The sequence below is a fragment of the Procambarus clarkii genome, chromosome 88, assembly GCF_040958095.1.
Source record: "Procambarus clarkii isolate CNS0578487 chromosome 88, FALCON_Pclarkii_2.0, whole genome shotgun sequence".
In the NCBI taxonomy this organism is placed as follows: domain Eukaryota; kingdom Metazoa; phylum Arthropoda; class Malacostraca; order Decapoda; family Cambaridae; genus Procambarus; species Procambarus clarkii.
Window position 1 is genome coordinate 21422109 of NC_091237.1, and position 24313 is coordinate 21446421.

Sequence of the window (24313 nt, forward strand, 5' to 3'; positions counted from 1 at the left end):
GATATTCAGTCAATTGGTACATAGATCAAGTAACCGATTTTCCTCTCTCCATTTCACATTCTCCTTGTCTGTGTGGGCATATCATGTTCCTCCCCCCATGCGCAGAGCGTCTGGTTAAGCGGACCTTTCATGTTCATTATATCCGTGTATTATTATTCTGTTATATTTGTTTTGTGGTTTGATTGTAATATCAAATATGCACTGTCTCTCTTCCTGTATATGTGTACATATATATATATATATATATATATATATATATATATATATATATATATATATATATATATATATATATATATATATATATATATATATATATATATAGTTTCTTAATATCCTGTTTTAGTTCTTCTTTCATTCGTCTCATATAGACTTTGCTCCAACTCCTCACATTAAACATTTTGGGAAACGCTCACCGGCCTGACCCTCCATTGACAACTATAACAAAACCGAATGAAATTAAACGAAATGATTCGCTATGATCACCACTTTGCCGAGGATAGGAAACCGATTTGCGATTCGGTATACAAAAGAGCTGAGAGTTAAGAAATTATAATGACAATATAAGGCGGATAGTGACTGGTCATTGCGGGTCTTTGTAGCTCGGGACTCTTGGACACTATTCTCTGCACGCTTCCTATTTTTTGTTTTGTCCACCATCTGCTGAAAGAATATGTCCAGCGTCCCTTTATACGACTCACAGTCAACTGCTCCCAGCCACATTTAATGCTGAATTATTCCTGAAGTGTGTGTGTGTGTGTGTGTGTGTGTGTGTGTGTGTGTGTGTGTGTGTGTGTGTGTGTGTGTGTGTGTGTGTGTGTGTGTACTCACCTATTTGTGCTTGCAGGATCGAGCATTGACTCTTGGATCTCGCCTTTCTAGTTATCTGTTGTTTACAGCAATGACTCCTGTCCCATTTCCCTATCATATCTAGTCTTAAAATTATGAATAGAGTTTGCTTCCACAACCTGTGTGTGTGTGTGTGTGTGTGTGTGTGTGTGTGTGTGTGTGTGTGTGTACTCACCTATTTGTGCTTGCAGGATCGAGCATTAACTCTTGGATCTCGCCTTTCTAGTTATCTGTTGTTTACAGCAATGACTCCTGTCCCATTTCCCTATCATATCTAGTCTTAAAATTATGAATAGAGTTTGCTTCCACAACCTGTGTGTGTGTGTGTGTGTGTGTGTGTGTGTGTGTGTGTGTGTGTGTGTGTGTTACTGAAGAGTGCTTCTGTATGTTGCTGAAGTGTGTATATATTACTGAAGTTTTTATCTTGATTTCTGTAACGTCTGTAACCATTACTGTAGCGACCCTCGTTGTTACTGTAATATTTTAATCATCATGTATGTTGTGTCTTCACTATATTACTGAAATTTATTCAATACGGCGGCCATTTTAACGAAAGTTGCCAGTCCGTTAAAAATAAGACGATGTTAATACAAGTTGAAGCGCTGTAATATTAACGTTATCTGATCATCAGCCTCGATAGGGTATCTCTTGAGATATCTTATCTTGAGATGATTTCGGGGCTTTAGTGTCCCCGCGGCCCGGTCCTCGACTAGGCCTCCACCCCCAGGAAGCAGCCCGTGACAGCTGGCTAACACCCAGGTACCTATTTTACTGCTAGGTAACAGGGGGCATAGGGTGAAAGAAACCCTGCCCAATGTTTCTCGCCGGCGCCTGGGATCGAACCCAGGATCACAAGTACAGCGTGCTGTCCGCTCGGCCGACCGGCTCCCCGGGTAGGTGGGTTGTGTGGGTTCGTCAGCGTAAGAGTTCGTAAGAGTAGGCATAACAGTCGTATTTTTTACGGAGTGGTATAGAAAGACTGTAGTACAGATCCAGGTTCTCGACTTACCTGGGATCCATGCAGGGTTCGATCCCCGGACGGGACAGAAGTGCTTGGGCACGTTTCCTTTCACCTAATACCTCTCCTCACCTAGCAGTGCATATGTGCCAAGGAGTTAGACAGTTGTGTTCATTCACGACCAAAGATCACATTCACTTCAAGACAAAATCTACCCCTTACGGGCTATTCATGCCCGTACCACCTTTTGGGTGGCTTAATCTTCATCAATCAATCATCAAATTGTGGGAAAATATCAGTAATTCGATCTATGTGGAACCTCCAGACAAGATTTGGTACAGGCTTCCTCCCCCAACAACAGGAATTATCAATATCAAACTCTCACAAGTCAAGTCTGGCCTCGGGCCGGGCTTGGGGAGTAGATGAACTCCCAGAACCCCATCAACCAGTTATGAACCATAACCAGGTATCAACCAGATAATTATCATCTACTGATTCCTAACCCAACAAACAGTCAACGAGTCCTTGTTGCGGTTTTCAACATGTAATTTTGTCGTCATTTTAATCGCTGTACAAAAACGGATTGTGAGTAAGGTTTTCCTTTGGCTGCTGAGGCCGGGGAGGAACCAGGGCGGAACACTGGAGGATAATGCCAGCCTTTATGTGGCCTCTACCGTGTGGAGTCCTCAGTTACACACACACACACACACACACACACACACACACACACACACACACACACACACACACACACACGCATGCAAGCACATGCACGCACACGCACTAACACACACATGCACGCACATACACACCACACACTGAACACACACACCTACACGCTCCTCCACTATGAATAAGACCCTTTGTTTCCAGTCTGACAGGCACTCTCTTTCTCTGTTCAAAGTCTTTACACACATACATATTCAACTTTGTTTCTCCATCTTGTACATTCCATCTGTCAAATGCTTCATGGCAGTCTAAGAAGATGCAGTCTACCCAGCTTGCTTAATCCACTCGTATTTTGGTGACCTTGTCTTAAGAAGTGGAGGTGGTTGGGCACACCGGCAATCTGATAGTTTAGTAACAATTTAGACAACGTACAAAATTAACAACCCGTCCCCTTTAAGTAATAGGTCGCGTTTTGTACGTTTGTACAACGTTACAAATGCAGCCTAGTAACGGCTCACAAATATCTACGTTTTCTGTGCCTGTGACTCGATAGTGGGTTGCTTGGGTTGGTACGTAATCAGCCGACCAATTTGGGTGTTAAAAGGGAGCTGGATAAACCCTCTCTACCTCTGGATCAGGTTGTGAGTCACACGACAGCGTACAGCGGCGTCAAACAGTCTGATTGTACCGACCGTCAAGCAGGAAACCTGGGACAGGCGGGAACACTGGTCTTTGACAGCACTTGACAGTGACTCCAATACAGTGACAGGGGGTAACAGTTGACAGTAACGACAATGACAGGGGGGGGACAACACTTGACAGTGACGACAAGACAGTGACAAGGGGGGGGGGGGCAACACTTGACAGTGACAGGGAAGGGGGGGGGCAATGCATCAAGAAGTAACATTATAACTATGCTCATTATTACACCATTCTGACATTTAAAATTTAGACAAAATGTAATGAACTCCAAGTATATGCTCCATGTATATATATATATATATACTCCAGGTGTACCTCATGGAGTATACTCCAGCTATACTCCAGGTATAACATCAATTACAAACTAGCAATATACTCAGTAACAATTTGAGAGAAGCAGAGTAATGGAGATTAAAATGAAAAGTTTGGCATGGAGTAGAGTGTGTCGCATCACCTTGAAGGCTGGAACTGAGGCCCGTACAAGCTCTGGTTCCAGTTTCACGCTGGATGGGTAGTGAAGGAGGTCGCCTGGCGCAGCTCTCGTTCCTCGCTGTGATGGCCTCGTTAGGGCACGGTGGTTAACGAGACACTGAATAGTCTCTCCTGTCCAATGGAATGTCCTTTTACAATGAAGTGGTCACTATCTCTGTCCAGTGGAATGGTAATATTTTCTGTCCAGTGGAGTGGTAATATTTCCTGTCCATTGGAATATCTTTCCCCTTGCTGAGGTAGGATACTCCAGTCGCAGATGTAGCAGAGCTTCCAATCTTTCTTGCCAATAAGAAGCACTTTCTTATAACTTAAAGAAACTCAGACAGTCTTCCCAGCTGGAGATACTGACAGTCTGGCTATCCACGAGAATCTCTCAAACCAAGGAAAAAACACACCCTTTCTAACATGTGCTGCTGACTAGAAAGACTCGCAGCCTTTTCTAGAGGGGAAAACCTCGGAAAAATCTTGTTAGGTTTCCAAACCAGAAGAGAATCTCTGTTTGGAAGCAAACAGAGATCTGAGAAACACTGAGAAAAAGTTAAGCGTTATCAGTCGCGCGTAGAGTGTTTTTCACTCATAAAAAGGTAATTTGGATTATATTGGCGGCTGGATTATAACAAAACACATAACTGTACTTATATTAAAGGGTCAGTATTGCCTTTTTTTATATGATATAAGGCCAGGCTGGACATAAGGGGTTAACCAGGTAATACTGTAAGACCAGACTGTGAGAAACTGTCTTCTCTATAATCAAGCCAATCATTTAGAGGGAACTGCTTATTGTAGTTATCTTCAATGATTGTTGAGTGGAACTGGCCCTAGTGGTCATGTTACTCTATAACGAGGGTAAAGAAAGTGCTGTATAACAGGAGCGTCTATGGCACAGAGACTTATTCTCGACTATAGTAAAGGTACTTCTATATAACACAAACGTCAGAGACCTATTGAAAGACAGTTCCAAGTCGAGGTGCGAGGCATCTCCTTGAGTTAAGCCAAATTATCACGAAATACAAATTCCTATTAAATAATTTCGCATGAATAAAGTTTGTACAATGTACAGTAAAGTTGGTTGTTAATTGGGAATCATAAACAACAAATATTTCTGGTTTTGAAATACACTTTGTTTGTTTTTTAACGTCAAATAAACATAACTGATGATAATCTTATCCAGCTCCGGGGGAGGAAGTTCAAGGGAAGGGAGAAAGGGGAGGAGGAGAGATAAGAGACAGAGACTGTAGGAGAAGTTTGAGAGAAGTGAAGAAGTGTTGGAAGTAGCGTTCAGCCAATAGTCGCTGAGTTGTCCCGAGTGCTGAGACAACACCACCGTCCTCATGTAAGAGGGGATGAGGTTAATGTCAACGCAACGCGTGCTGAGGAAGCCGTCAAGGAAACTGTCAATAAAACGGGACAGGCGTTGACGGGGGGCGTACCGTAAACACACTTCTCCAACGCTGACGGCGGCGTTGGTAGACAGCGACAACCAACTGATTGCTTACTCGTTAACATCCACTGCTAAGAATCAGTTGAAAGCGGACAACATCCATTGTGAAATAACTCGAACTATGAGACAGGATAACGACCAGTACTGGTATCTTGAGGATATCTTGAGATGATTTCGGGGCTTTGCGTCCCCGGGGCCCGGACCTCGACCAGGCCTCCACCCTTAGAAAGTAGCCCGTAGCAGCTGTCTAACTCCCAGGTACCTATTTACTGCTAGGTAACAGGGGCCTCTGGGTGAAAGAAACATTTTGCCTATTTGTCTCCGTCTACACCGGGGATCGAACCCGGAACCTCAGGACTACGAATCCGAAGTGCTGTCCACCCAGCTGTCAGGCGCAGGTAGTGTGAGATATCAGCATTGCTCATAATGTGAAGCACATACCAGGTTGAGAAATATGAAGCGTACATAACAATAATAAATTATTATTACTAATTTTCTTCGTCACCGATTAAAAACAAAAACACTAAACATTAACATAAAACAATGTGTGATAACATAAAACGTTCGTTTAAACATTTATACCAATATAAATGACCACGACTAATCCATAGCGCCAAAAATACGTTTCTTAAATATTTAAGACGTTAGCAAATGCAGGAAAACAGAGGTTGGTGTTATAGCCAGGACAACAAATGATATTACTACCGACAGATAACAACCAAGCAATCGGTATTATCTCTGCAAACATCTATTATTATTTTTTTGATTCGAAAAAGTGGGCCTTAAAAATACATACGAAACGAGACCATGTAAACACTTCAGCTTGCAGACATCATTGTTGAGGTGTTAACGCGTGTGATGCTGCTGCTGCTGCTGCTGCTCTCTCTCTCTCTCTCTCTCTCTCTCTCTCTCTCTCTCTCTCTCTCTCTCTCTCTCTCTCTCTCTCTCTCTCTCTCTCTCTCTCTCTCTCTCTCTCTCTCAGATGAAGCTAGAGACTAAAGGACGACCTCGACAAACTGGAGGAATGGTCTTGAAAATGGCTACTAAAGTTTAACTCAGGAAAGTGTAAAGTAATGAAATTTGTCGAAGGGAGCAGGATAAACACAAGGTACCATCTGGGAGGTGAAATCCTGCAAGAGTCAAATAGAGAGAAAGATCTGGGGGTTGATATCACACCGAATCTGTCCCCAGAGGCCCACATCAAAAGGATTTCATCAGCGGCATATGCTAAATTAGCTAACATAAGAACTGCCTTTAGAAACTTGTGTAAGGAATAATTTAGAACCTTGTATACTACTTATGCCAGACTCATCCTGGAGTATTCAGCTCCAGCCTAGAGTCCACACTTAGTTAAACACAAGACTAAGAGAAGATTCAAAGGTATGCCACCAGAATAGTCCCAGAACAGAGAGGTATGAGCTGCGAGGAAACGCTACGAGAGCTAAACCTCACGTCCCTGAAAGACAGAAGATTAAGGGAGATATGATCACCACCTACAAAATTCTCAGAGGAATTGACAGGGTAGAGAAAGACAAACTATTTAGCATCGCTGGAACACGAACAAGGAGGCACAAGTGGAAATATTGCCCAAATGAGACACAGAGACATTAGATAGAACTTTTTCAGTGTCAGAGTAGTTACCAAATGGAACGCATTAGGCAGTGATGTGATGGAAGCTGACTCCATACACAGTTTCAAATGTAAATATGATAGAACCCAATAGGATCAAGAATCTGTACACCGGTTGAGAGGCGGGACCAAAGAGCCACAGCTCAACCCCCCCCCCCTCGCAAGCACAACAAGGTGATTACCACTCCCAACCCAGGTACCCACACAATTCCCCCAGAATGTGGTCCGTCCCTATTATGAGGCGCCCCAGTATGTCGCGTGGCTCTTGTGAGAGAAGCTTCCAATGGCTACTTACTCAAGGCAATTATGTTGATGGGGCGAGAGGATCTTAAAGCCAAGAATCAAGCCTAGCAGTGTTGTGGAGTAATATATATCCCCCTTTACTGACACCTTCACTACACACTCATATATATATATATATATATATATATATATATAATCAGCAGATCCTTCTAAAATATTTTATATTTTTTTGTGAACTACAGATTCAGTTAACAGCAATTTTATTTATATTTTCTGAAATATTGTTTCATAAATATGCAGTACAAATATAAATTGACCACTAGAGAAATGGGGGCGGGTGGGGGGGGGGGAGAGGTTGTTTTGAATACATCTCTTTATGTAATTAAAGATAATTTGCTACCAAGTTTTTAAAACTTGGTATTAATTCTTTTACTTACATATAGAACCTCAAAAGATTTTAAGAATGTTAAAATTTGTTATATTTTCAATAATCATTTTATTTCTGGTATCTATGGTATTTTGTATGGTTCAAACAAATTTAACAAATATAAAATAGCTAATTTAACTATAAAATAATAAAATAAATAATTTAAGAAATAATAAAATAAATTTGTTTAAATAACAAATTTAAAACATCAAATTAGTACACCCCCCTTCCCCAATTACACCGATTTTGAGTAGCAATAGAGGTTTTAATATCAACTTGACAAAAAATTGTCTTCCTATTTAGCATACTTTCAAAATTAAAAATACTATTTTAGCTCTGTTAATAACAGCATATGCTCGAATATGCCCCAATTCCATGGTTGTTATGTCCAGTTTTAACAGGGAATTCCTATTTCATAATACTCAATTGATTGAAACCATTGATATTTGTAATGACAATTTTTTTCTGAATCAATGTTGCTGGCTTTTTCTAACCCCAAATTCAAATGGCTGCCCCAACTCAGGAATAGCTATGGCCTCTCCTCTGGTTCCTCCTCTAGCCAATGTTTTTGTAGTTCATTAAAATATTTGGATTTTTGGCTATCCTTTACATTTTAAACCCATATAAATAACATATTGAAAATACTTTTTTTGATCATATTCCCCATACAGTAATATTTAAATCATATCTCGACTCAAAAATATTCAAAATATAAAATTTACAGATGGGAAATTGATTTTAAATTACCATATGTAAATGTACTAGTTTTTAATGACAATACTGTTTTGCTACTGAGGTTAGTAGGAAACCAGTGTTGACTACCTTCGTGTTGATTTTTTCTTTAAAGGAGAATATTACAAAAATTTTAAACAAAAAAAATTCAGACGTGTTTTTCTGCTCATATTAGTTCTTTTTTATTTAGAGGCATCACCTTAAGACTTTTTTCCAGAATAATTATTATCCACTTTGTACGTATAGAGAATACCTAATTGTCTTGTTTTAAACGGTAGGCTCTCGTCACACGTTCCTTAACTCAGCGTCTCTAAAGAAATACTTTGTATATATCGCCTCTTTTATGATTATTTAGGATATCAAATAAGAAACTGAATATACACTACTGTTGCTTAAATTTAAGTATCCCCAAATTAATTTGAGAATATTAGTTTTAACACAGGCGAGAAATATGTCAAGTTTAAGGAATCTTTTCTCACGTCACGAGCTAATACAGTTAACTATCTCTTGAGTGTTATGTCAACGATATTGAAAGTATAGTTGCAACTTCAACATTAGAATTTGTGAACGCAGAGGATTTTAATATATAAATCCGTTCCCGCTTCCCAGATCATCCCCCCCTGCCATTAAGAGTAGGTTCTTCTGAAACTTGGAGTAATACCAAAGTGTATCTTACAATTATTTATTTTGTAATTTGTTAAGTAATAAGTATATCATTCTGACTTGTCTATAATTTCGATATTGGTGGATATATTTTTTTAATTTATGGGCAGATGTGCACACGTGAAAAAATAATCTCAGTGTATACTAATGCACAAGGAAAGGGTGTGAGACGTTGGATTACAGGTATCGACAGGTGTGTACTCACCTAGTACTCACCTAGTTGTGTTTGCGGGGGTTGAGCTCTGGCTCTTTGGTCCCGCCTCTCAACCGTCAATCAACAGGTGTACAGATTCCTGAGCCTATTGGGCTCTATCATATCTACACTTGAAACTGTGAAACTGTGTGTGTGTGAGTGTGAGGGAGCGTGGTGGCCGGGTGGAGGCGTGCACAGGTATGAGTGTGTGTGTGTGTGTGAGTAAGGTTTTCAGGTGTGTAGAGGGAGCAGTGGTAGAGAGAAGGGGGATGGGGGTGTGGAGGTGAGGCCCCGCCCCATTTCCCCGCCCTCAGCCACCCATCTCCCCGCCCCCACGCCTTACTAAATCCCGCCCACCGCCCGCTCCCCACCCCAACACACATCATCTTTCATCACTGTGATAATCATACGTTGTTATTGTGCAGGGGTGGCTGGCCGGGTGTTGTGCCGCCCACAGCAGCAGCGGAGGGGGGCCGGTCGCCCCCCCCCCTCCATCTCCCCTTCCCCCCTCCCCAGCAAGACGCCCCCCCACCCCCAGCAAGAGAAGGAACCACCCCCCTCCAAGCGCTGATCTATCTGCTCCCTCTACCCATCCTCGCTCCACAGTCACAGGATAGTGCGCCACAGACGCATGTCTTGTAGAACTAGTGCACCACAGACTCATGTCTTGTAGAACTAGTGCACCACAGACTCATGTCTGGTAGAACTAGTGCACCACAGACGCATGTCTGGTAGAACTAGTGCACCACAGACGCATGTCTGGTAGAACTAGTGCGCCACAGACGCATGTCTGGTAGAACTAGTGCACCACAGACGCATGTCTGGTAGAACTAGTGCGCCACAGACGCATGTCTGGTAGAACTAGTGCGCCACAGACGCATGTCTGGTAGAACTAGTGCGCCACAGACGCATGTCTGGTAGAACTAGTGCACCACAGACGCATGTCTGGTAGAACTAGTGCGCCACAGACTAATGTCTGGTAGAACTAGTGCGCCACAGACGCATGTCTGGTAGAACTAATGCGCCACAGACTAATGTCTGGTAGAACTAGTGCGCCACAGACTCATGTCTGGTAGAACTAATGCGCCACAGACACTTGTCTTGTAGAACTAATGCGCCACTGACTAATGTCTGGTAGAACTAGTGCGCCACAGACTCATGTCTGGTAGAACTAGTGCGCCACAGACACTTGTCTTGTAGAACTAATGCGCCACAGACTCATGTCTGGTAGAACTAGTGCGCCACAGACTCATGTCTGGTAGAACTAGTGCGCCACAGACACTTGTCTGGTAGAACTAATGCGCCACAAACTCATGTCTGGTAGAACTAGTGCGCCACAGACTCATGTCTGGTAGAACTAGTGCTCCACAGACTCATGTCTGGTAGAACTAGTGCGCCACAGACTCATGTCTCGAAGAAAGCAGGCAAAGCCCACACGCCTCCCTGAAGAAGAGGCGGAGCTGGGGGAGAGTGAGGAAGAGTTGGGGGAGAGTGAGGAAGAGTTGGGGGAGAGTGAGGAGGAGGAGGGGAAAGATGAGGCTGTCGATGGTATCTGCGGCCAAGCCGTCAACCTCCTACAGCGGCACCTGTCAGGTAGGTGTCGTACAGAGGTGTGCATCCTGCCTGGTCTCATCTCCCCCACCTCTCACACTATATGACAGGTGTATGCTAATCACCCCACACCTGCCCTCCTCCCCCTCCCCCCCCCTCTTCCCTCCCTCCCCTCTCACCTTCCCCTACCTTTTCTTCACAACAACTACCCAACTCCTATCCTCCCCCTTCTTAATGGATTATCACATTCTTCTTTCCTCATTTACAAATATCTTGTTACTGTTTTTATTAACCACTTTATATATATATATATATATATATATATATATATATATATATATATATATATATATATATATATCGTACCTTATAGCCAAAACCGCATGATATACTTAACCGAGTGATTTTCGTTATTTTCAATTTAGTTTAATTCCAAATTGGTTTATTTCAATTAATATTTCTATATTACATTAAGAACATGAATTACTGATAGTTATGTTAGGTTAGGTTAGGTTAGGTAAGATTATGTTAAGTTAGGTTAGGTTAGGTTAGGTTGGGTTTGATCGAATTTCAATGTTATTTTTAACTCAAATTATAGACAAAATGTCAAATCATAAATAATGTAATGGAAAAATTAATCAGTCCACAAGAAAAATATTATGAAAAATATAATTCAGGAAATTTGGTTTGTTAGGCAACTTAGCCTATTAGATACAATATATATATATATATATATATATATATATATATATATATATATATATATATATATATATATATATATATATTGTATCAGAATTTTGAACAGAAAATTTATAAGACTACAGAAATGTTGAATTTTGTAGCTGTGTGTAGGCGACAATGAAATGCCAACAAATTACTATTAATATCTATATTGACAAAATTAATTACGATTTTGCCTAATCTGAGGAATTCAAGTAAGTCTTATTAGAGTGAGGATAATGGTGGTATTCACTGTCACGCAGGACAGAGGGTCATACACAAGACAGTAGGTCTAAACTGTAGGCTGAAGAACTCATATATAATGGTTTCAATCAATGTTTCAATGTACGAATATGTAAATACAACTTTCTACTGTGTACTGCCACACAAGGGCAGGGATGGGTTCATAAGTGATGCAGCTTAGAAGTAATATAAATAAAAATTGTTCTTCGTTCTTTAAAATGGACAAGGAAATTTAGGATAAATTGTTAGGATGTCGTCCAGTACACCTGAGTCAATGAAATAGTTACACAGTTGGTGGTATAATATGCCAGGAGGTCTAAAAAAAATTAGGGTTTCACATTCAACAATATAGTGTTCTAGTGAATGCATTAAAGGTTTATCAAAGAGTTTACAATCTGAGTATTCTGGTAGTGGCTCAGCCTCACTAACCTGCCAGATGTGTCTATAGCCAAGGCGAATCCGCGCAATGACTACATCACATTGCCTGGTCCGATTACTGTGCTGACCATACAAATACCTATTATTACAAAAGTTGTCATAACTTTTAATACTGCAGCTTTCAGGTCTCTGGGCATTTCTTAGTTCTAATTCTGAAGCATTTTCTTTAATTTTTATGTTCCTAATAATTGCATTAGATAGTCCAAAGTCATAATCAATGTTTTCTTTCCTGCAAGCCTCATTGGCCAATTGATCTGGAAAGTCATGTTTTCCAACTCCAACATGGGATGGGATCTACACAAATTTTATACAATAGTTATTATTGGCAAAAATTACATTCCAGTTAATATTACAAGCTACTTCAGACATAAATTGTAATGGGTTATTTAAGGACTGCAGAGCACTTTTAGAGTCACAAAATATCACTCCACCACCAGCACCAGCTGAATATCAGCTTAAGGTATTCAGTGGCTAGATAAATACCCAATAGCTCTGTATCGTGCTTACCCAGTTGTTTAATCTCTGTGTACTAGACATGATCATTTCATTCCCTTTATATACTGCACGTGCACAACCTGTTCTACAAGTGCCTAATTGCACAGAACTATCAGTAAAGGCATAGGATTCAGTTGGTTTGAGAATCCCAACAGAGTGGTCTATTTGTCTCTCTCAGCCTCACGGTGTGAACGCTGTAGAGGGCTGTGTGAACACTGTAGAGGGTTGTGTGAATGCTGTAGAGGGCTGTGTGAATGCTGTAGAGAGGGTGAGTGAACGCTGTAGAGGGCTGTGTGAATGCTGTAGAGGGCTGTGTGAACGCTGTAGAGGGCTGTGTGAACGCTGTAGAGGGCTGTGTGAACGCTGTAGAGGGCTGTGTGAATGTTGTAGAGGGGGCTTGAGTGAACGTTGTAGAGGTAGCCGAGTGAACGCTTTAGAGGTAGCCGAGTGAACGCTCTAGAGGTAGCCGAGTGAACGCGGTAGAGGTGGCCGAGTGAACGCGGTAGAGGAGGCCCAGTGAACGCGGTAGAGGGGACTGAGTGAACGTTACAAAGGTGGTTGAGTGAACGCTCTAGAGGGAGCGGAGCGCCCAATTTGTAACCAGCTCACTTATCAGCTTTGAAATTGCGTTCTCCGAAACCGGATCGCGTTTGTGTTCGTTTCCATCAAACGTTCTGTTTTCGCTGTAAAGGAAGAATCCGCAACAGAACTTTACACCGTTGAACTGAACGCTGTTACTTGCAGCTGTTGTAACAGTAACTTACTTGTTACTGTTACTTGTATAATCACTGAACTCTGTAAAGCTACGAAAGAACTCAAACAGGTAAATCATTGGACTGAGGGGGAAAGGGAGGCGGGGAGGACACTTAAACAGACAAGGTGTTATACACAAGCCAATTCAGACAGACAACATTCACAGACATTCAAGCAAACGCGAATATACAGACAGACAGAACGGGGGGGGGGGGGACAAAGGTGGTCATCTCATAGCTACCTTCTCACAGCCACCACCTCCCCCCCCCCATCCCCCCACAGACACAACCTGTCCCACTTACTATTAGCAGGCAGGTGTCAAAACTCTCATACCTGTAGCGAATATCAGACCTCTGGCCGGACCCACACACTTGGTTTGGTATCGATACTTTCTCTATGACCTGTTTGTTTACAACCTTTCTTTCTTATCATTCCTTCTTGCTTATCATTCCTTCTTGTCACTCCTTCTTATCATTCCTTCTTATATATATATATATATATTATATATATATATATATATATATATATATATATATATATATATATATATATTACATAATATTATAGTGGTGTGTATATGTATATATATGTTAGGAATTTGCAAGGTAGAACTTCAGTTTTTCTATTGAGTTATCTATAGTCTATGCTGGTATTAAAACTGTCATGTGTTTCAAACCATTCATTTAGAAGGCTTCTAAATTGACCATTCATTTAGAAGGCTTCTAAATTGTTGAACTGTTAGTGACTATTTGGTCGTGAGCTGCTGCCAAAATGGGTTAAATAATTGTGAGTATTTCGGGTGATAAAGAACGACGGAATTGTTGTGTTGTGTAAAGTGAAGATGTGTCTGGTGGTAGCCTCTTGTGTGGTAGTATGGTCTTGAGGCAAGTGTTGAGCTTATTGTGTGGTTATACACTGTGTATACTCGGTAGAAGACACAGATCAGCCACATCTCTCGGGGGGTTGGAGAGTGCATGTGTGGCCTTGGGTCAAGAACATTAGCTTTGCTTCTCAGAAGAGGTTCGGCCGTCTTGAATTTTGAGTGAAACTTTAGATAAGACTGTGGACAGGAACCCTGAATTAGTGAAGAATCATTCGAATCGTCTTCATCTTCAGAAGGGTAATCCTACTGAAGATGTATTATTAAATACTAAAGTACTTAAGGAAATTCCTATTTCAATTCTTCCTCCGTGGTCTAACGCTGTCACATTTTTCACGTGTTAACTTTCGTGATTTACACACACATATATATAATTTTATCTGTTGTTCATTAGCCTTAGAAAAAATATATAATCTATTTTAAAACACACCCCTTTTCGTGTTATATTTTTTTGTGCAAACTACAATTGAGAAATTTCCGTGAACAAATCTTACAGCGGTGATCGCTTTATAAATGCATGAATTGATTTCACACCCAAATTGCCTACTAGCTTCCCCCTTCCCCCTCCTCCCCCCTCGAAATTTCGTAAGAGCTGGAACGATTTTTTTTTCGTGAATACGCTACAAAGAAAATTGGATTATATTTTTTTTCTTTTCCTTTTAGGTATTTTGTTTCAGTGTCGTCCACTCTTGAGAGGACATTTTGTGTTTGTCGTTTTGGTAACTTTTCTTGTTTTATATTTTTTATTTTTTATATCATATTTATCTTTGTAGCAAAGCGAAGTAAAGCTGCATCTGTCATATAGTTACTATAGGGAGCATGTCCAGTTTTAACACTTATGTATCAGTTCTATAATGATTATATTGATCATAGTATTAATGATTCGAAGGATAATGGTTTAATTGTAATATTATTGATATTACGTCCAATAGTTACAAATAATTATTTAAATAAGTGTTTTATTTATATAATAAAAGCTGAATAAGCAATTTATTCTTTATATATATATATATATATATATATATATATATATATATATATATATATATATATATATATATATATATTCATAATCACAATGTTTTGTACATCCTCGCAGGATGCTCATTCCTTCTTAAACTAGCTGATTTTCAAAGGTCTTCTCCATCCCACAGTAACCCCGAGCTAAGTGGGCTATGTGACACCCATCGAAGCCCATGCTAAACTCCTCAACCTTCCTCTTGATGACTCACAGTGACAAGAAGCTACGCTTTCCGTCAGGCTTGGTGGCCCTTAGTGTCCGCATAGCCATCCAGATTGCTTTGGCTGCGTCCTATCCTCCTCTACAGCTAATAATTGTGTAAAATATATCTTACCGTAATACCTTAGGATTGTCTCAGGATTTTAAATACCATACACACAAGGCTTGAGAGACTTAACAATGCACTTAACAACGCTTCTTTAGCGCCAATATCGTCAACACTGCGAGCATTCCGATCGGTCGGTTGTACTCCAACAGTTTAGCTTGATAAGTCAGAATATAACTACATTAGATAAACAAAAATATTTGCAACCAGACTCTTGTTTCGTAGTGTTTGTGGCGACAGCTCCAGCAATTGCTCTGCAACAAATGGTTCAAAGTGAAATGAATAAAGACAAATACTTGTTTATGGCGCCAAATTTGAACGTTCACAATCATTCACTTTCCGATTGTTGGCATTTTTGCCACAATTAATACAATTAACTGGACGCGATCAGGCGAGGGTGATCTATATTTAATTGGAAACATATTGCAAATTGCACGTTAATATTTTGGATAGATTTAGTTATTTGTGTATTAATGTGTATTTATTTTTCTCTACGGACACAGACGAGTGTATTATGGGAGGCTGTAATCGCTGTAGTCTCTGTTGGGTATTATTTCTCTTCTATTCTTAAGTTGTCACTTTTTTGTGTCTGTAAGTTGAGTTTTTTTTTTAACTGAATTTGACCAGTTGTTCAATGTTTGGTGTCATCAGTGACCCGCTGGACGAGGTGACAGAGTGTTGAGGTGACGGGAGTGTTGAGGTGACAGAGTGTTGAGGTGACAGCCTCTTGGTTGCCAGTCCGTTACCTGCTTGACACCTGGTTGATGGGGCTCTGGGAGTTCTTTCTACTCCCTAAGCCCGGCCCGAGGCCAGGCTCGACTTGTGAGAGTTTGGTCCACCAGGCTGTTGCTTTTGTGAGTTCCGTCACTTTATGTATTCCGGGAAAAGCCAAGTTTCTGAGTTATGAGGATTTTGTGGAGGGAATATCTTTCTTTCCAAGTTACTTGTGACACTTATTTAAGAGATTATTCTCCAGTGAGAGACCTTCCGTTCAGCCAATTGGGAGCTATGCAACCGCTTATGGAATAGAGAGCTTGGATGTCAACCATTGGGACGAATGCAACAAGTCTTGTCTGGGACAATGGCAGATGTTTCCTACCATTAAGGTGAGTAATGACGATCATTGATTTATGCATCAAATACCGGGCAAACATAAGGGTCGTGGGATCACTGGATTGTTTTCAAGGATTTGGATAGTAATAGGAGCTGCCTCGTATTGACCAATATATATATATAGGCCTTCTCATGTGCTGATGCCCTACACCTGCAATTGGCACGTAAGGAAGGTCATTCGTTCTCTGAACACTGTACCGAGGTTTGCTTGCTAGTTTATCCCTCTGATGGTTCATCGTTGTTTCTACCTTAGTCTCTCTCTTACACTTTCCAGGGCGTGGTGGTGACTCTCTTCTGGGGTGAATGTGTTCGCTTGTGAGTGTGTGTGTATACTCACCTAATTGTGCTTGCGGGGGTTGAGGCTTTGGCTCTTTGGTCCCGCCTCTCAACTGTCAATCAACTGGTGTACTGATTCCCTGAGCCTACTGGGCTCTATCATATCTACATTTGAAACTGTGTATGGAGTCAGCCTCCACCACATCACTTCCTAATGCATTCCATTTGTCAACCACTCTGACACTGAAAAAGTTCTCTCTAATATCTCGACAGCATCTTTCTAATATATGTGTGTGTGTGTGCGTGCGTGCTTGCGTGTGTGCGTGTTTTTCTGCCTGACAGTCCATTGTCTCCCTCAACACTTGGCACTCGCCCTGTGCCCTCCACCCCCCCCTTTTAACCCCACCCCCTCTCCCCCCTTCTCCACCACCTACACCTTCTTGATCCCTAACTTCCTCTCTCCTCACCTTACCCAACATCTTCACTCCACATTCTCGAACATCCCATCTTTTCCCCCCCCCCCACACACACCCCATCCCCCCCACATACACCCCATCCCCCCCCCCACCGCCCCACACCCCATATCCCCCCCCCTACCGCCCACACCCCAACATTTCCCTCTCCTCTTGCAAAAAAATAAAACACAATGTTGTTTAAGATTCGCTACTCAGAACTAATGTTCCAAGCAGCACGGGCTATGGCGAGCCCGTAGTGGATATAATAAAACACGAGAATAGAGGAAAGCACAGTAGGCCTATATTAGCACATACGAAGCAGATCCTAATTTATAACCCCAAACCCCCAAACTCATTCATATATGTGACTTACACGTGAAACACAGCTGCCGTGGCCCGGTCACAGGTTGACACCATTCTTGTCCCCGTCGGGTTGCTTATTGTGCACCTGTGCTGTGCACCGCTTGTGCACCACCACCACCACCACCCTGATCTATGGCGCGGGAGCATGTGAAGCATACGTGCACTTACCCGCACGCACGCACGCACGCACGCACGCACGCACGCACGCACGCACACACACACACACACACACACACACACACACACACACACACACACACACACACACACACACACACTTTAAGAGTCATCTGTCATATCAGCCCTAATTCCTTCCTTCAGTAGCCCACAGACCAAGGAACTAACTAGGAGTAAACCATACTAACTAGGAGGTGACTGACAAGATGGGGTGGAAAAGTTAACTAGGAGGGGAAAAGGGGGCGGGAGTGAGGGAAGTAGTTTCAGACAACAGGAGAGGGGAGATATGGAAGGGGAGATGGAAAGGGAAAGGATGAGAAAGGGATGCTTTAGACTGAAACACCAACATCCTGTGGGATGCTATTCAGTAAGAGGGTGGCTAGGTTACAGTGGGTATATACATAGGTATACTCACCTAGATGTGCTTGCAGGGTTGAGCATTAGCTCCCTAGCCTTGGATTCCAGCCTGTGGCCAGGTAATACATTAACTCTCATCCCTGGTTATCGTGTTCTTGCTGTTGTGTATTGAGTTGGCCTCCACACTCTTTTTGTAGTTCCAGTTATATTACATTTATGCTGTAAAGTGTTTCCTGACATCTCTCCGGTCCATCTTTATCTCCAGCATCCACCCGTGTTCTCTGGTCCTGCCTCATCTGTGTCTCCAGCTTCCACCTGTGTCCTTGTGTCCTCTGGTCCTGCCTCATCTGTGTCTCCAGCTTCCACCCGTGTCCTCTGGTCCTGCCTCATCTGTGTCTCCAGCTTCCACCCGTGTCCTCTGGTCCTGCCTCATCTGTGTCTCCAGCTTTCCACCCGTGTCCTCTGGTCCTGCCTCCTCTGTGTCTCCAGCTTCCACCCGTGTCCTCTGGTCCTGCCTCATCTGTGTCTCCAGCTTCCACCCGTGTCCTCTGGTCCTGCCTCATCTGTGTCTCCAGCTTCCACCCGTGTCCTCTGGTCCTATTCCTTATAATTGTAAACTTTCACTCTTTGTCCACTTTGCCCATTTCTTCATTAGTTTAGAAGTTGCTATTATATTTCTTATTTTTTCTTTCCTCCTATGTTGCGAAGTTGATTCCTCTCCGTGTTTCGCTGTAACTGAATCCAATCCAGTTGAGACAATTCCCGGGCTGCAACATGAAGTGTTGGTCTTTACGTTGGTTGTTCAAATTAATCTCAACAGCTCTTGGACATTTGCCAGCTTCAGGTGTACTGCGGATGCTATTTTGTTAATGAGTTCTTCAGGCGCCAACTTTGTAGTTGTGTAAACGCCTAGATATTTCTCATTTCATTTTTCTTGGAGTTGTTTCCCATTGAAATTATAATCTTCCTGGTGGCTTATCTAACCACTTTGGGTGGACGGTAGAGCGACGGTCTCACTTCATGCAAGTCGGCGTTCAATCCCCGACCGTCCAAGTGGTTCGGCACCATTCTTCCCTTCCCCCCCTCCCAAATCCTTATCCTGATCCCCTTCCAAGTGTTATATAGTCGAAATGGCTTTGGCACTTTCTCCTGATAATTCCCGTCCCTTCCCTAGTGGTGTTCTTTCACCTGTTCCTATCTTTATTATTGTGCATTTGCACGAGTTGAATTCTATCAACCATTTTTCTGACCATTGCCACAGCGCATCCAAGTCTCCCTCGTGTCTCTGGCAGTTATCTTGGCTGCTGACTGTTCTGGTTCGGCTTACATCCGTCTGCCGGGTCCAATTATGTATATATGGAGCAAAAATGGGCCCTGGCGCCACTTGTTCCAGCAGCGGTCTCGGGCCAGGAGAGTTGTGGAGCTAACTCCGGGTAATGGTTTAGATCTAAGAATATATGCAGCAGCTGGTCTCCTAGGTCCCACTCTAGGAGTGTGGCCATCTTGAACCCATCTCTGCCTGTCAAGCCTCTTTTTACAACTTATTCTTTAAAACACGGCAGCTTACTCCCTGTGTCTACTACACTGTTTGCCAAAGCACTAATGTTCTATGCTTCAACCAAGCTCTGATCTACTTGAGAACCTTCCCTTCAACGCCGCGGACCCTCAGCTCCCCAGCCCCAGCCTCTCTGCGGGTGCAGAGAGGCTGGGCTGGGGCTTTATAGCTCTGCCTAAGAGAGGCAGAGGCTATAAAAACGCCATTGTCGTCGGCTGCCATGCATACGCTTATGCAGAAAGATAAGAGATTTGCTCGACAAGATTACCCTCGCAAGAATCATGTTGAGAATCGCAATTTTCCTCCTAAATTGGCTATTATTATCTAATATCCTGAGTACAGATCATATTCTCCAGTGTGACTAGAAGGTTGTCTTGTTTTCTCGTGGCCTCACTTATATAGTAAAAAAATTTCCTTGATATTACCTCCACTAGCTTTACTCTCCATGTCTCCTCCCCCTTTGCGTGGGTTTCAATGTCACTAAGTGTCTTCTCTCATTTTCCTTAGTGTCCTTTGGTTACTGGAGGGAGAAGAGAGACGAAATAGAAAAAGAGGAGAAACAGGTGACGAAAAAAGAATAAAGGGGGACACGAGAAGACGTAGATGACATTGAACAACAGATACATCCACATACATACATACATACATACATACATACATTACATACATACATACATACATACATACATACATACATACATACATACATACCATACAAACATATATAAAACATATGTTTGGTCTCTTTAAGTGGGTAGGGATTGAAAAAGGGTGGCAATATACCCCCCCCCCCCTCCCCATGCCCCCTGCTAAGTGGGTGAAGGCAGGTGTGGGGATCATATATACCCAAACGGGTTCATGTGAGATCAGGTGTGGCCGTTGTTCGGTATGCTTTTGCTCGCTATAACAGGCGCGTCTTTATACACTGTCTGGCAACTCGTCTGCAATCAGCTGACGAAGTAAACAAAACAAGAGGCTTATGCCTTGAGTGTTCTGGGCCGGGAGCCGAGAGACGGGAGAGGAGACAGGGAGAGAGAGAATAGGTAGAGAGGAGACAGGGGAGAGTAGAATAAGTGGTATAGGAGACAGGGGAGAGAGGAATAAGTGGATAGGGAGACAGGGGAGAGAGAATAAAGTGGATAGGAGACAGGGAGAGAGAATAGATAGAGAGGAGACAGGGAGAGAGGAATAGGTAGAGAGGAGACAGGGAGAGAGGAGACAGGGATTGAGAATAAGTGGATAGGAGACAGGGGAGAGAGAATAAGTGGATAGGAGACAGGGAGAGAGATAGGTAGAGAGGAACAGGGAAAGAGAGAATAAAGTGGAGAGGAGAATGGAGGAAAAAGGAATTCAATTAATAGGAGAGGGAGGAGGGATAGAGCAAATGTGACAGGGATTGAATAAAAAGGGACAAGAGACGGTAGAAAAGAAAAGAGAAGTTATACCATATGCCAAAGAAAACTCGGGGTAGAGATAGACGGATGAAGACAAAAATTAGGAGAGAAGAGAAAGAGAAAAAACGGGGCAAGAGGTAGAGTGAAGGAGAGAAAGAATTACGAAGAGATAAGGAGAGTAACAGATAAGAATAGTAGAGGGAACTTAAAGATGAGAGTTAACGAAGAGGAGAATTAAAGAGTAGTTAAAAAAAAGAGAGTTGGTGAAGAGTCCTCCCGGTGTTATATTGCTCTTGACTACCATCACTATATCTTATCTACCTGTCTGTGTAACCACAGCTAATCTCGTCTACTTTTTACACACAAAGAAATCACAATAGCGTAATGCAATCAAATGAACAAATCCACAAGGGGAGGAATATTTGGTGGATTAAGGCAGCTTCTGGGATCCCTCTTAGACGTAGGGTTCGAATCTTAGTCACGGCTCTTGTGGATTTTCCTCGCTTACTTGTCTGTGTGCTACAGCTAATCTCACTGATACACGTCCCAAGACTCTTAATTAGATGATTCACTTGTTAGTGAAAGTCTGGAGCTGGAGGTTTATAAATATACAGATACAAAGATTATTCACCTCTTTATAATTGATTAAGAAACAATGAGACAAACATCTTTGTCAAGAGACTTCAGAGTTGTAGGAAAGGTGAAGTGATTATGAGGAGGAAGAGCTGAGACAATATGAGTATATAGCGTCTTGATGGGAATATGAGGATAAGGGAGCTGGGAAAAAGACGAGTAATGAGGAGTTATTAGGAAGCAGAATATTGACTAACTTAACAAACAATGATGCTTGGCTTCCTCCTGACATTGTACTTTGTGCTCCATGTGTCCATTTTTACGATATTTGAGTACCTTCTTTGCGATATTTGAGTACCTTCTTTACGATATTTGAGTACCTTCTTTGCGATATTTGAGTACCTTCTTTACGATATTTGAGTACCTTCTTTGCGATATTTGAGTACCTTTACGATATTTGAGTACCTTCTTTACGATATTTGAAGTACCTTTACGATATTTGAGTACCTTCTTTGCGATATTTGAGTACCTTCTTTACGAGATTTGAGTACCTTCTTTACGATATTTGAGTACCTTCTTTACGATATTTGAGTACCTTCTTTACGAGATTTGAGTACCTTCTTTACGAGATTTGAGTACCTTCTTTACGAGATTTGAGTACCTTCTTTACGAGATTTGAGTACCTTCTTTACGAGATTTGAGTACCTTCTTTACGAGATTTGAGTACCTTCTTTACGAGATTTGAGTACCTTCTTTACGATATTTGAGTACCTTCTTTACGATATTTGAGTACCTTCTTTGCGATATTTGAGTACCTTCTTTACGAGATTTGAGCGCAATTGCTTCAATGCTTTAAGCGTTGGTTTACAATGCCTCGGGTGCCTCTGAGGCCCAACAGTTTTTAACAGACCTGAATTCTCTGTAGGAAGTTGAAGTGCATTCCGGGTTGTCTTAAATTCCTTTATAAAACGTTAATGTTCTCTTAAGTAATGCTGCTTACCATCCACCAGGACATCTTGGCTCCGATCGAAGTCTAAATGAGTTTCTGTCTTTACAGCATCAACAAATTAGATACAAATTTTCCCGGGGGTTTAAAAGTCTGCTTAGTGCCACGGAAGCAATAAGCCTTTGAGTGCCCGGTGAGTGTCAGTCGTATAACTTCAGAGACCGCTATAAATTGTCCTCGACTGAGGGTAATAAAAGTGCTTCCCGCCTCTTCATAAACCTCATTGAAATGACTGCACGTGCCTGACCCCTAGTGACCTGGCTGAGTGACCCCCGATGACGTGACCTGAGTGTCCTGACTGGGGGCAGGAAGGTGAGGAGGGAAGGGGAGAGGGGGAGGGATAGATGGAGAGGGAAGAGGAGGGGGTGGATCCGGCACTGAGTGTGTGTATGGTGTAGACAACACGTAAACTAGCCTGTAGGCCCACACGCACACACACACACACAACTCTCTCTCTCTCTCTCTCTCTCTCTCTCTCTCTCTCTCTCTCTCTCTCTCTCTCTCTCTCTCTCTCTCTCTCATCTCTCTCTCTCTCTTCTCTCACTCTCTCTCACTCTCTCTCACTCTCTCTCTCTCTCTCTCTCTCTCTCTCTCTCTCTCTCTCTCTCTCTCTCTCTCTCTCTCTCTCTCTCTCTCTCTGTTTCTCTCTCTCTCTCTCTCTCTCTCTCTCTCTCTCTCTCTCTCTCTCTCTCTCTCTCTCTCTCTCTCTCTCTCTCTCCTCTCTCTCTCTCTCTCTCTCTCTCTCTCTCCTCTCTCTCTCTCTCTCTCTCTCTCTCTCTCTCTCTCTCTCTCTCTCTCTCTCTCTCTCACTCTCTCTCTCTCTCTCTCTCTCTCTCTCTCTCTCTCTCTCTCTCTCTCTCTCTCTCTCTCTCTCTCTCTCTCTCTCTCTCTCTCTCTTTCCTCTTACACTCCTTCCGCCTCTCCCCTTCCTCCTTTCTCTTCCTCTTCCTTGGTGCTAGTCTTGATGCCTCCTATAATTAGTACAAGAACTACGTTTCTGTTACCACTGAAGGTCTGGCAAGCTTAATGGGAAGCTTAGCATTCAGCTCCTTAATCCCGTTTGTCTTGTGCTGTTGCTGCCTCGGCCCCCTCTTCTCGCAAGGTGAGGGGTGTAGTACAGGATCTTGGTGTCCACATAGTGTGACGGGTGAGGGTGTAGTCCTCATAGTGTGACGGCTGAGGTGAGTGTGTGTACTCTCCTCCTCCTCCTCCTTCTCCTTGGCCATCATCGGCTTGTCATATGGCTGAGAGGGATGACAACGCCTCTCAGCCATACACAATCGTTCATTATTATCCTGCTATCTTTACCGTGTGTGGTGTGTACTCACCTAGTTGGGCGTGCAGGGGTTGAGCTTCGGCTCTTTGGTTCCATCTCTCAACCATCAAGCAACTGGTGTACAGATTTCTCGAGGCCCATTTGGGCTCTGGTCATATATAGATTTTGAAGCTGTGTATGGAGTTCTGCCTCCACCACTTTTCTTCAGAGTGTGTGTGTGTGTGTGGTGTAAGTCTGTGTGTGAGTTTACCTAGTTGTGTTTTTGCGGGGGTTGAGCTTTGCTCTTTCGGCCCGCCTCTCAACTGTCAATCAACTGATTTACTAACTACTTTTTTTTTCCC

General features: G+C 42.5%; 1 protein-coding gene across 4 annotated transcripts in view; it reads left to right on the top strand.

Moving 5' to 3' along the window:
* LOC123745762 (homeotic protein spalt-major) overlaps window positions 1-24313 on the top strand; it is a 254949-nt gene that overhangs the window by 26201 nt on the left and 204435 nt on the right. For all 4 annotated transcript variants that reach the window (XM_045726637.2, XM_045726636.2, XM_069317693.1 and 1 more), the window contains exon 2: window positions 9424-10591. In XM_045726637.2, coding sequence (XP_045582593.2) covers window positions 10405-10591 — 187 coding nt within the window. In that variant the 5' untranslated portion in view covers window positions 9424-10404. The remainder of the gene's footprint in view (window positions 1-9423; window positions 10592-24313) is intronic.